The 12,286-nt window shown below is 32.6% G+C and overlaps 2 protein-coding genes across 3 annotated transcripts; both read right to left on the bottom strand.

Moving 5' to 3' along the window:
- Positions 1-3,281: 3,281 nt before the first annotated feature.
- On the bottom strand, positions 3,282-5,482 carry LOC108482732 (uncharacterized). The gene is made up of 3 exons (XM_017785848.2): positions 4,918-5,482; positions 4,313-4,466; positions 3,282-3,555 (listed from the first exon to the last, which is right to left on the bottom strand). The coding sequence occupies exons 1-3, from the start codon at positions 5,048-5,050 to the stop codon at positions 3,336-3,338; spliced, it is 507 nt and encodes a 168-aa protein (XP_017641337.1). The 5' UTR covers positions 5,051-5,482; the 3' UTR covers positions 3,282-3,335.
- Positions 5,483-7,459: 1,977 nt separating this feature from the next.
- LOC108480149 (MOB kinase activator-like 1A) lies at positions 7,460-12,282 on the bottom strand. Of its 2 annotated transcripts, none has more exons than XM_017783041.2 (7): positions 12,077-12,282; positions 10,835-10,883; positions 9,932-10,040; positions 9,515-9,608; positions 8,644-8,777; positions 8,290-8,453; positions 7,460-7,711 (listed from the first exon to the last, which is right to left on the bottom strand). In XM_017783041.2, the coding sequence occupies exons 1-7, from the start codon at positions 12,097-12,099 to the stop codon at positions 7,637-7,639; spliced, it is 648 nt and encodes a 215-aa protein (XP_017638530.1). In that variant the 5' UTR covers positions 12,100-12,282; the 3' UTR covers positions 7,460-7,636. The 2 variants fall into 2 exon arrangements, with proteins under 2 accessions (XP_017638530.1, XP_052873953.1); XM_053017993.1 differs by having other exon boundaries at positions 12,063-12,191.
- Between the last annotated feature and the right edge of the window lie 4 nt (positions 12,283-12,286).

Raw genomic sequence — 12,286 nt, forward strand, 5'->3', positions numbered from 1 at the left:
AAAATAGAGCAGATTCAAGCCACCAGCCTTATCTCCCTAAGCAGTAGTGGAACAGGCTGAAAATTATAGATCTTATCTCCCTAAGCAGTAGTGGAGCAGATCGAAGACGATGAATCGTATCTCCATGTAGCGAAAATGGAGCAGATTCAAGCCAGCAGCCTTATCTCCCTAAGCAGTAGCGGAACAGGCTGAAGATTGAAGATCTTATCTCCCTAAGTAGTAGTAGAGCAGATCGAAGATGACAAACCTTATCTTCATGTAGCGGCAATGGAGCAGATTCAAGCCAGCAGCCTTATCTCCCTAAGCAGTAGCGGAACAGGCTAAAGATTGCAGATCTTATCTCCCTAAGTAGTAGTGGAGCAGATCGAAGATGACAAATCTTATCTCCATGTAGCGGGAATGGAGCAAATTCAAGCCACCAGCCCTATCTCCCTAAGCAGTAGTGGAACAGATCGAAGATGATGAATCGTATCTCCATGTAGCAGAAATGGAGCAGATTCAAGCCACCAGCCTTATCTCTCTAAGCAGTAGTTGAACAGGCTGAAGATTGCAGATCTTATCTCCTTAAGCAATAGTGGAGCAGATCGAGGACGATGAATCGTATTTCCATGTAGTGAAAATGGAGCAGATTCAAGCCACCAGTCTTATCTCCCTAAGCAGTAGTGGAACAGGCTAAAGATTGTAGATCTTATCTCCCTAAGCAGTAGTGGAGCAGATCGAAGACGGTGAATCTTATCTCCATGTAGTGGCAATGGAGTAGTTTTCAGCCAGCAGCCTTATCTCCCTAAGCAGTAGTGGAACAGGCTGAAGATTGCAGATCTTATCTCCCTAAGTAGTAGCGGAGCAGATCGAAGACGACGAATCTTATCTCCATATAGTGACAATAGAGCAGATTCAAGCCACCAACCCTATCTCCCTAAGTAGTAGTGGAACAGGCTGAAGAGTGCAGATCTTATCTCCCTAAGCAGCAGTGGAGCAGGCTGAAAATTACAGATCATATCTCCCTAAGCAATAGTGGAGCAAATTGAAATGAAAATTCCTTTACCCCTGAAGAGGCAGTGGGTTAAAGCGAGGCTACCTGAAGAAAAGAGGCATCAAAAAATCAAGACTCAACAAGACCGGGCAAAATTGGCCCTTTTAAGGGCAGCTGTAAAGCCTGATTTTATCCCGGGGCCCAGTAGCCAAATTAATCCAAAATTACAACCCAAACTAAAGACCTAGGCCTAAAACCCCAAGCCCAAACTAGTCCAACTACCCACACCCCAAACAAACCCTAATCCCAACCATTTTACGCCGTGGCCCTCAACTGCCGAACAACCTTCACACGCCCCGCGCCGTGCGCTGCTCCACCACTCCACGTCAATGGCATGCCCACACATGCACCTGTAAACAAACACAAAAAAGGGACAGCAGCAAAGAAGTTTTTGGTTTTTCTTTCATTCAGCTATAAAACCAAAGAGGATCGAATGTAAAAGGGGTTTTTTTTTTTAACGAATACAAAAAAAAAAGAATACAAACAAAAGTCAATAAGCAATAAAAATCATATTATGGATTCAGAAGGTTGTCTTTCGTTCTTTCTCTCTTCGCATTCTTGTTTCTTCTTTTCTTTTTTGTTTCTATACAAGTTGTTTTTAAGTAAAATCGAGAGAAGAGGGTTACCTGGATGCTCCTCTTGAATCTTCAGCAGAGATGAAGGTGTGAGAAGCACCGATGACCCTCAAAAGTGGCTTCTAGGCTGAAACCCTAAAGATTTGGGGAAAGGGGTGTTGTTTTCTTTTTTAAAAAAAAAAAAGGGGCAGCAGATCAAATGAAGTTCAACAAAAATGGGGTTATACCGCATATAAAACGGCACCATTTGGTGCCTGAGGCCTAGACGTCTAAGCGATGTCGTTTTAAGGCCTCAACCCGCGCATGTGACCCGACCCGGGGAGGATCCGCGAGTTTCAATAAAGGGGCAATTTGCTCCCTAAGTCCTTCCGCATTTTCGTGGCTATTCAATCTCGTCATTTCCATGTTTTTTTTTATTTTTTATTTGACCCAGCAATTTAATTTTGGTTTCAATCTGGTCCTTGAGCCATTTAAGTGCGCATGTTGGAACACTGCATTTTGGGCGACTGGGATGTTTGCAACTCTAATCCTTGGGCATCCGTGCGCATTTCACTATGGTCCTTATTTTTTTATTCAATGGTTTATTTCATTTATAAATTATCCCTTTTTGTTTGGATCTGTTTCAATTAAGTTTCTATTTCAATAAGTATAATTCTTTAGTTTTTAATTTATTTAACATTTTTTATTATTTGAATATATTTTTGAACTATTTTAATGGTCGTGCCTTGTTTTAATCTTTTTTTTTTTTTACTTTCACTTGTTTCTTTACCGTTTAATCATATAGTTATTATTTTAAGATATTCTTTTATATCATATTGTGTTTTAATTTAATTACCCTATTATATATATAGTTTACATTAAAATTAGTTATTTTCTGTACATTTTCAATTTCATGATTGTTTTGTATTTATATTTTTTTAAACTTAGTTATATAAAATTTATTTCTCTTAAAGATCCTATTACTATGTATTTTTACACTCTCATCCATTATTATTTTATATGTATTATTTTTACTAAGTGTTACACTTCATGCACATTATTTGTTTTAAAATTTTGCATGGCATACATCATTATTTTTATGTATATAATTGACATTATATTTGTATTTATTTTATTTTAAATTGTTTTGTATGTAATTAATTTTAAATTTCAGCTTATAATCTTTATTTTAAAATTCATTTATATAATAAACTTTATATTCTATCGTTAATTATTTTTATTTTCATTCATTTATAATCTATTTCAAAGTTTTGCATGTATTGTCTGTTATATATATATAATTTATTTTATGTATTATTTTTTGTTTTTTTTTATTGTTTTGTGGGTTTTAATTTGTATATTTTACACCTTTGTATTATTGTTGATAAATGGTGCAGTACATTAGCCATGTACATGTTCCATATTAGTTACCTCGTTTTTTAGTTTCGTGTATTGATTTATAATTGAGATTACCAACTTGTCTACTCTAAATTGTTCATTTCATTTTTTATTTCAAATAAACTAATAAATATTTTATTAGGTGATCCGATCTCACCTAAACTAAAAGGATTGGTGGCGACTCCAAACTTTTGTTAAAAAAAACGGTCAATTCCCGTTTTTCGAAAATGGTCTCGACATCCATGCTTCATAAACCACAGAACTATAGGTTATCCAGATGACAGAGAAGATGAAGATTTCAGGAATTAATGTCTTCATTATATTTAAGAACCTGTCAAGATAAGTGATCACTAAAGGATACAGTGAGCATTGTTTGTAGAAAAAGATTGCTTTTCACACAATCTTATACAAGATATTCTTAACGACATATGAAGTGGAGCAGCTGCAGGCCTTGAGACATACGGAGGCATTTCATCACTCTCCACATCCCCTTTGGCGGAAGGCCAAACACGATCTAGAATGCGTGTGATCCCATAGTCAAAATGGAGTTCACTTCCAACCTTTAAGAGACTGCAAGAAAACCAAACTTCAAAAACTATAGCTAAACAGTATCCACAACACTAATAGAATGTTTCAAAGAAAATGGATAATATATAAGTTCCTTTGCAATGCCATCGAAAGAAGCTAAACATATGTCACAATAGAAGCCAGTTGAAAATAACAAATCGACGAGACAAATGCTTAGAAATACAATGTAATAGACAGTGAACGGAAAAATGGAAGTGAGAAAGAACAAGTGCATCTGCGTCTATGTTGCAGTAGTAACAGAATGCACCATGCATCACAACATGTAAAAGCTCCAATACAACAATAGGAAGGGATATGTAATGTTAGATGGTAACGCCAAAAAGAATAGCAGATCATTGGCAGAACGAAAAGATGAGCAAGATATGTAGAGGTTCCAATGTAGCAACAAAATTGAAAAGGAGACCTAATTTTTATCGCACTTGACAGCAAGTTGCAAGAAGTATGGCATGTTTAGGTCACCCAACCCTGATGCATGAGCACTGGAAGAACTGACACAACCATTTCAAATTAGAGGTCATTACTCAAAACAGAGTAACAGATGACACACTTCAGCATTGTATTTTGACACCAATAAATGTGATAAACACAAAGAAATGCCAACAAGTAATGCCCCATGTTAATAAATTGTAGATCCAAATAAAGTACTAGAATTTATAGTACAATAATAGGAAATCGGAGGCATCTTGTACTTGGAAGAGGATGCAGATACATCTATATCTATTTCCAACTCCATTTATACCTGAATGAGCCGTCTATATTGCCTGCTAGCAGAACTTCTGGTTCCATTTGACCCTCTAGTGTCTGGACATCAATTTGTGTCTGCTCCAAAGCACTATAATGTATATTTCTTAATAATTTTTTGTCTGTTGCACCATATCTCCTAATCTGAAATACTGTAAAATACAATAATGAAAATTAAGTGATTATCAGTAAGAAATTTGGATAAAACTCTGATTTAAAGAAGGAAAAATATTGCAAAAGGGATATGTGTGAGTATTACAGACAATATAAATTCATCAAAATTTGAGTTATCTCCTCCTTTAATTAGTTTATTTTTCTCGTCTCCAGCAGCAAAATCGAAATAATAAAATAAGCATTAAGAGGAAGAGATCGATATGATGATTACGATTGACTCCCTGCAATTCAATTCTAATCCGTAGGTTTCCCATAAGAGAAAACGAAACATTATCTCTCCCAAAAGACAGAGATTTGGGAGTTGACTTGTAGCTTATTTTTTTTAGAAATTTTAAAGAAAACCCCACCAAAACCCTTCTAAAACAAAATTCGATTATTGCAAGAACAGAAACCAGATGAAATTAAACTTGAAAAGAAAAATCTGCTAACCTGAAAGGGTATTGCTGTGATAAAATTGTAGAGAAAGTTTGAAGGAGATTTTGGAAAAAATTTTCTTCATTTCTATTCGGCAATGGTAGGAATGGTCATTCAAAGCTTTTAGCATTGAATCCTTATTACGCATTCGAGGGAATAGAAATACTTTAAGTAATTCGGCCGAATGAAGAAACGGTGAACCAAACAAAAGTATTACTAAGGAGGGAATGACTACCAAACATAATGTAATAATCAATTCTTCACATTGAATCGAATCAACATTGTTTGTGTTTGAACGAAAACCCCCATCAGATGATTTGTCATTTCTTCCTTTCTCTGTTCAATAAATTATCATCATCACAGAACCCAAACAAATCATTCAAGATTTTAGGGACATCACTGTTTTGGTTATGGTCGCGACTTTCTAATTCTTCAATTCATGAATTAGCTCCTTTTTACATTAACTATATAAGCATTTTGTATTTTGTTTGAAATTTCCATTTCTTCAACAAAGCTTTCTCTTCGAAACTCTCAAATTTCTAATAAATTTGAATGAAAAACAAGAACTGACAATGAAAAGGCCGCCGAAAGATGAAGTAATGTGACTGTACTTATGGTTGATAATTATTTTCTTAATTAGTTATTTTACTCTTTATTACAAACTGCAAAACTAATGATGACGGTTGATAGTCAAATTTAATTGAATATGTCGGTGAATGACTAATTCACATTGCCCACATATAACAATAATTAAACAAATGAAAGAGGGAAAAACTAATCTGCTAAAGCACTTAGGGGATAAATGTCTTTTCATCATTTGTATACAAAATCTATATAAAAATATTAATGTCTCCTTTGGCTATTTAGTGTATTAACTCGACGAAAAGAAGCTTAATTAATACATATAAAGACGTTTTAAGGGTGCAAAAAGCTCTCAATTTTTTTCAAAAAAGAAATTAAGCTCATACTTTTTTTTATATTTTTTTGGTACTTGAACTTTCAAAATGCATCAAAAAAGTCCTCAAATCTTTTTTTTTAAAAGCAATTAAGTTCCTATTTCTTCTTTTTTTGCATTCAATTGGTTATTTGAACTTTCAAAATGCATCAAAAAACTTTCAAAGTTTTTCAAAAAACAATTAAGCCCCGCTTTTATTAGAACTTATAAAAACTTAAAATCAATAAAAGCTATAAATATTTTTAAATTTTAATAAAAATTAAATATAAAAATTGTAAAATTTTATAAAATCATTAAAAAATTTATAATATATATAAATATAAAAATTATAAAATTTTATAAAGTCGTAAGAAAATTATACAAAATGTAAAGAAATATAAATTTTGTAAACAAAATTATAAAAATTATCGTACCAAAAGAAGCATTTTATAATTTTTCTATAACTTTTACTTTTTTATTTTTTTATCATTTTTTGTCACATGTCACTTGTGTGTGTTACGACGTGATGACTTTAATTGAATAAAACTAGGGCCATTAATTTTTATAATTTTTATAAAATTTTACAATTTTATTTTTTAAGATTTTTATAAAAATTTCTAATTTTAATAAAATTCTAATTTTTATATATTTTTAAAATTTAATAATTTTTCTAATATATTATTTTTATTTTTATAATTTTTTCTAATTTATAATAAAAGCATGGGCTTAATTGCATTTTTGAAAAATTTTGAGGGTCTTTTTTATGCATTTTGAAAGTTCAAGTACCCATTGAGTGAAAATAAAAAGCAGGGATTTAATTGCTTTTTTTGAAGAAGTTTAAGGGTCTTTTTTATACATTTTGAAAGTTCAAGAGTTCAATTGAGTAAAAAAAAAAGAGGGTTTAATTACTTTTTTTTTTTAAATTGAGAACTTTTTACACCCTTAAGCCTACAAAGAATAATTAATATTGAGTAGAACTCTAGTAAAAAAAAAGGCGATTTAAGTAAAAAAAATATGTATTATCAAGTAAAATTAGTTTATTGCTAATTTATGTACTAAGATGTAAAAATAATAATAATAACACTACCAAACGTAGACTTTTTTTTTACCAAAAAAGGAGTTTAAGTCATGAGTTTTAACAATATAAAAACATAGAACAAACATATTTTCCGCTTTAAATTTTAAAGTTTATGCTTAATTTAAGCCTTGTATTAAAAAAAAATTCAGACCTTAGTTCTAGGATCAATCTGGAAGTAAGTGATCCTTTATGGCAAACAAGTAGTACTTTGTAGCTATGATCAAGCAAAAGCAATTTAACAGCATAATCTTGTATCTTTCCATTGAAATTATTTCCACCAAATAACAAATCGCAATCATTTATGGAAACTAGGGCTGTGATTACTTCGTAGTTCGACGAGTTATGAACTTAATTTTTATTTTCAATATATAATTAAAATTTTATAATATTTAAAATCATAATTAAATAAAAAACACTTTAATCATAAAAATAATATTTTAGGGTCAATTACCCAAAAGCTGTTAGCTTTTAAAAAATGCTTGATTTAGGGCTAGGCTTCCAAAATGAAGAGGAAAAGAAAAACCAACAGGCATACTCTTGCAATATTTTAAATCCAAGGAATATGGCATATGGATTTGCATTTATAACATAGAGAATATAGACACTTAAATTTTTCAGGTCACATACTAATAAAACAAACTTTACTACTTTTGGAACAACCCCTAAAATAAAACTCTTTATCAGGATCTCCATTCTCCAACCCTCCGTGTATATATATATATTTAGTAGGGGACTATGATGGAATCTATGAGCTCTTGGAGTGGAGCCAACTCTTTCTTGTCAATCAGCCCAAATTCCTGCACATGGTAACAACAACAGCCTCATTTGACCTTAACAACTTCCTACTCAACTAACCATTCTTGCATATCCTAGAAAGCATGTTTCAGATGCAAAATAAACCAAAAACAACAAACAAATTAACCTAAGGCTCAACTCAGGTAGTTGTTAGTTTGAGGATTGGGGTAACTATCTTAAACTTGAGCAGTAGTATAACCTCGTGGTACTCGAAACAGGGAACACAAGGACACAACTAAAACTGTGTTCCAGACTCGTCCTTGAGAACCGTGATACATGCATACATGAGAAGAAATCAGGACTGCTTGGCAAAATTAATGGTAAGTTTACACTTATATCCTTCGTGGTTTAAAAAGATAAGTCTCTTAGATAAAAGAAACATTCAAGACTACTCTTTTAGAAAAGTGGGGGAGGGGGAGGTTTAATGAATAGAGTGAAAGTAATTATATCTAAGCAAGTTTGAAGTAGAATCTTCGGATTTTGTTTAGATTTGTATAAAATAGGCAAATAGTGGAAGAGGCCAGCCTTGAACAAGAGGACAGAGCATAAAAAATTAACCATCAAGCAGAAGAAGACTTACACAAGTAAACAATATGAAGTGCTTGAAGCATGTATTCAGATGAGCTTCCTCCTTAAGGCTCACAATTTTCTGAAAGTGAGAGTGATAGATGTGGGCGTATACACGGAAGAGTCTTTTGAATATAGTCTTCACCACCTCCTTGAAATTGGGAGGAAATGGTGCGCCTAGCAAATTTGGAAGATGCAATTTAATATAGAAAAGTACTGAGCATGATACAAGTAGAAAAAAAGAAGTATCCATCAGTATCATCACTGTACATAGACAAACAGCTACCTTTCTCTAGTGACAGTATGTCAAGACTTCACCATAGAGAATTAAAAGATGATTAAGCACATGACTAGTGGAAGATATTACCAAGCTTTTGAGGAAATATGGATTCATCATCAAGCTGTGATTCGATCCAGTCCATTAGATATTCAACGTACTTTGGAGCAGAAACTTCGATAGGCTTCTTGATTTGCACACCATCAGCCCATCTATATTCATACCTGTAAGTTTGTAGGACAACAAATAATCAACTCCAGAAAACCCAATATATACAATTTGAAAGAATTTTAAAATACAAGTACACTAAATTACAACGGAGAACTAGTATGGAATCGTTGAATTAATTGACTGAAAGCAAAAGGTACATGAACCAAACATAATAAGAAATTTTACAGTAGTTTGGGGAGAAAAGGAATCGTTGAACAAAATCACACGACTATAAGGCCTTTGACTCTTAAGAATAGTTTTAGCTTTAACATATTTGATGTCTTTCTACTGAAATTTAAAATATGGCAAAAATCAAATTATTACAAAAGACAAAGCCAAATCATAATAATAATAATAAACATCAACTCATCATAACCTAGGACTATCAAAATCAAAGAAAACATGATATAAAGTCAAACTCTCATCCCACTAATCAGCCAAGATTATATGATATATTTTGACATCAAAATTCAAAAAAAAAAAAAAAAAGGCAGATATATATGACTTTAACAAAAATAAATTAATACAGTATCATCTAGCTCGAAGAGATAAAGAGCCTAAATTCAAGTTGAGGGAGTTTCGATTTATCTAGATCCTTAGAGACTGAACACATGCATTGTTTGAGAGAAAAGCTTTCAATACCATCAATGGATCAAACACGACAGAGGTCATGAGGGACAACAATAATATTTAGGAATTGTTCGCCTAATTTATTGAAAAGGGCAAAAGGAATCTAGTTTATATCTCTTACTTAGGTCCTGCAGTCATTGTGGGGCAATTCTCAGGAGTACAAAACTCAGTGAGGGTACCATAGAGCAGATTCACCTGATTGAAGAAATCCACAGCTGAAAAAGATCCAACAATTACGCTTTAGCAATGAGCTTCAAAGAACAATCGATAGTAAAAACAATCGATAGTAACCTAGAAATAGGGAAGAAAGTACTAAAACGTTCAATGAAAAATAAACTAATAAATGGAATACAACTAAATTAGTTGTTATGGAAGTAATGACAGCAAGGCCATACTAAAGTAGAAAATACATGGATAAATTAAATCCACAGGGCTTTTTTTTTTTTTTTTTTTTTTGCAAAGATAAGGATTTAATCAAACTGTGAGCATATGTGCTTGCGGGGCAGATGTAAGAAAGAAAGAGAGAAGCCAGATATACTATTGACTGCGAGCCATTCATTTAAATCCTCCCCAGGAGGTAGTCTAACTGCTTCCCTTAAGTTTCCACTGCCTAAGGTGGCATCGATGTGCTTTTTAAGCTGTGCACCCTGCATTATGTCAAGATAATACTATGATGAGAACTGCAAATTCTGCTAAGCAACTAATACGGCAGAATGAAGTCCAGAAAGAATTTTATATAGTGACATTATAGAGAAGCCAGCTCTAGGAACGGGATAGAAACCTCAACAAGGCTATTCAATTATTATCAAGCACAACCGAACAGCAGTACTAACCATGCTTAAAAGTGGATCTCTAATTAGAAAAACAAATTATCACATTTATTATGTGCATAAAATGCCCTCTAACATCCATGACTAGGTTCCACAGGTGGGGCTGTAGGACCATCACATATATCAGTGGAGAATTGAAGTTTGTAGTATTTCAACTTTGCCACTGAATTTTTTAGTAAAACATAGTAACGTAAAGTTATTGTTTTAATAAGTGACACCAAAAGCAATAAAATTTATTAAATAGAAATAATGGTAAGTGAGCCTTTTTTCTTCTTCTCTTGGATGCATTCTTAGGTGTTAAGTTGTGCTTGGCTATATTTTGTTTCTCCTTCTGGACACTTTCTAGCATACTTCCAGTGCTAAAATTGCATGCTCACACCCAAGAACTTCCTTTTTTCTTTTTCTTTTTTCTGATAGTTGAAGTTGCCAAGGTTTGATCCTTGGACACTGGAAATAAGAGTCCAGAACTCTCCCAACAAACAGGCGAAGGAAAGAAGATCAACAATGAAAAGATTCAAGCACATTTTAAAAGAATGAATCACATCAACTTCTAACAAGCAGGCAATGGACAGTGTTAACTATATTTTATTTAAGAAAAAAGAGTAACCAACCTTACTTCCTGAAGGTGCACTTTTTTTTGGACGGAATGTTCGCTGATTTCTGTTTACAAAGCAACTTAATATCAGCAAAAATCATCAATTTGAAAATATACACAAATATTTACCAGCTATGCTGCTCAGAATTGGGAGTGGGAGTCAGAAATATACAGATACTCAATATAAGTAAGTTAAAATTTTCACAAGTATTTCGGTATATTTAGAGATCATACACCCAAAGTTTATATCCATTGAAATTATTTTATATGTTTACAGCAAGTATATTAGGATTTAAGTTAAAGATTCAAAGCAGCACAGTGCAAATGAATTCAATCCAAGCAAAATATCAAATTAATTTTTTATTATAAAAACTAACACATAACTTCAGTAGATTAATTGTGCATTCTAATCAGACATGCATGGACTCTTATAGCATGGCGGAGAGCAAGATAGAAAGCCAGAACTCTTTCTCTAACTGAAAATTGTGAAAGATCAAAGATGATTAATAAATTGATTTTTGGAAATATTAATTAGCCTAAGACTAGATTTGGACATTCCCTTTTTTCTTTCGCTCCAGTAAATTCAATTTTTGTTATCATTCTGCCACCGCGAGCCTTCTAAAAATGGCTGCAAATTGTCAACAGACCTAATTTGCAACCTAGTCAATAAAGTTCAGCTTGAAAATGCAAAGCTCAACCTTGTGAATAATGGCCATATAATCTTTAAGGTCAAAAACCAATAATTTAGCATACCTTTTTCGACCTTTCTAATTATGCCAGTCATGAGAACTACCTGATTTGCATACTAATTATAAGCAGTCAGAAGAAGAAGAAAAAAAAAACCCATTAATTGCGTAGAAATAAAAGACTAGGTCAACATGCATCCAAGATTAGAAACTTTCACAGCAAGAACAATAATTAACGACGATAGTTAAACCGTCACAAATGACTCCAAGATTAGAAAACAATTGGATTGCAAGCACAGTTAAAAAAAAAAAGAATCGAGGCTTAAATTAGTAAGAAAGATGAAAAATTTTCCAGAATTCTAATCAAAGCTTTCAATAAAAGCCCAAAAAAAAAAAGGAGTTGATAACTGATCTTGAATCACAAAAAAGCTGCAGAATTACAACAGATCCGACACGATTTATCAACGTAATATAGCAAATAAGCAATGAAAAAAAAAGAAATTGAAGGAAAATAATAAACTAATTTACGAGAAAATTATATAAAGAAGTGGAAATTACAAATTAGAGGTCACCTGCCCAGACCGAAGAGACTCATGGTTAGAGAGAGAGAGACTTGGATTTTCCTTTCTTCAGGTGGAGACCTCAAAAAAGAAAAAAATTTACCTTTTAAGGATCCTTTTTATTAGTAGTATTTAAAATGTATATATAATATACCCCCAATATATTTATTCCTTGCGTAGCCTTTCCTCGCCTTTTTATTAGTGGTATAACTATAAAGACAA

This window comes from Gossypium arboreum, chromosome 8 (assembly GCF_025698485.1).
Source record: "Gossypium arboreum isolate Shixiya-1 chromosome 8, ASM2569848v2, whole genome shotgun sequence".
Classification (NCBI taxonomy): domain Eukaryota; kingdom Viridiplantae; phylum Streptophyta; class Magnoliopsida; order Malvales; family Malvaceae; genus Gossypium; species Gossypium arboreum.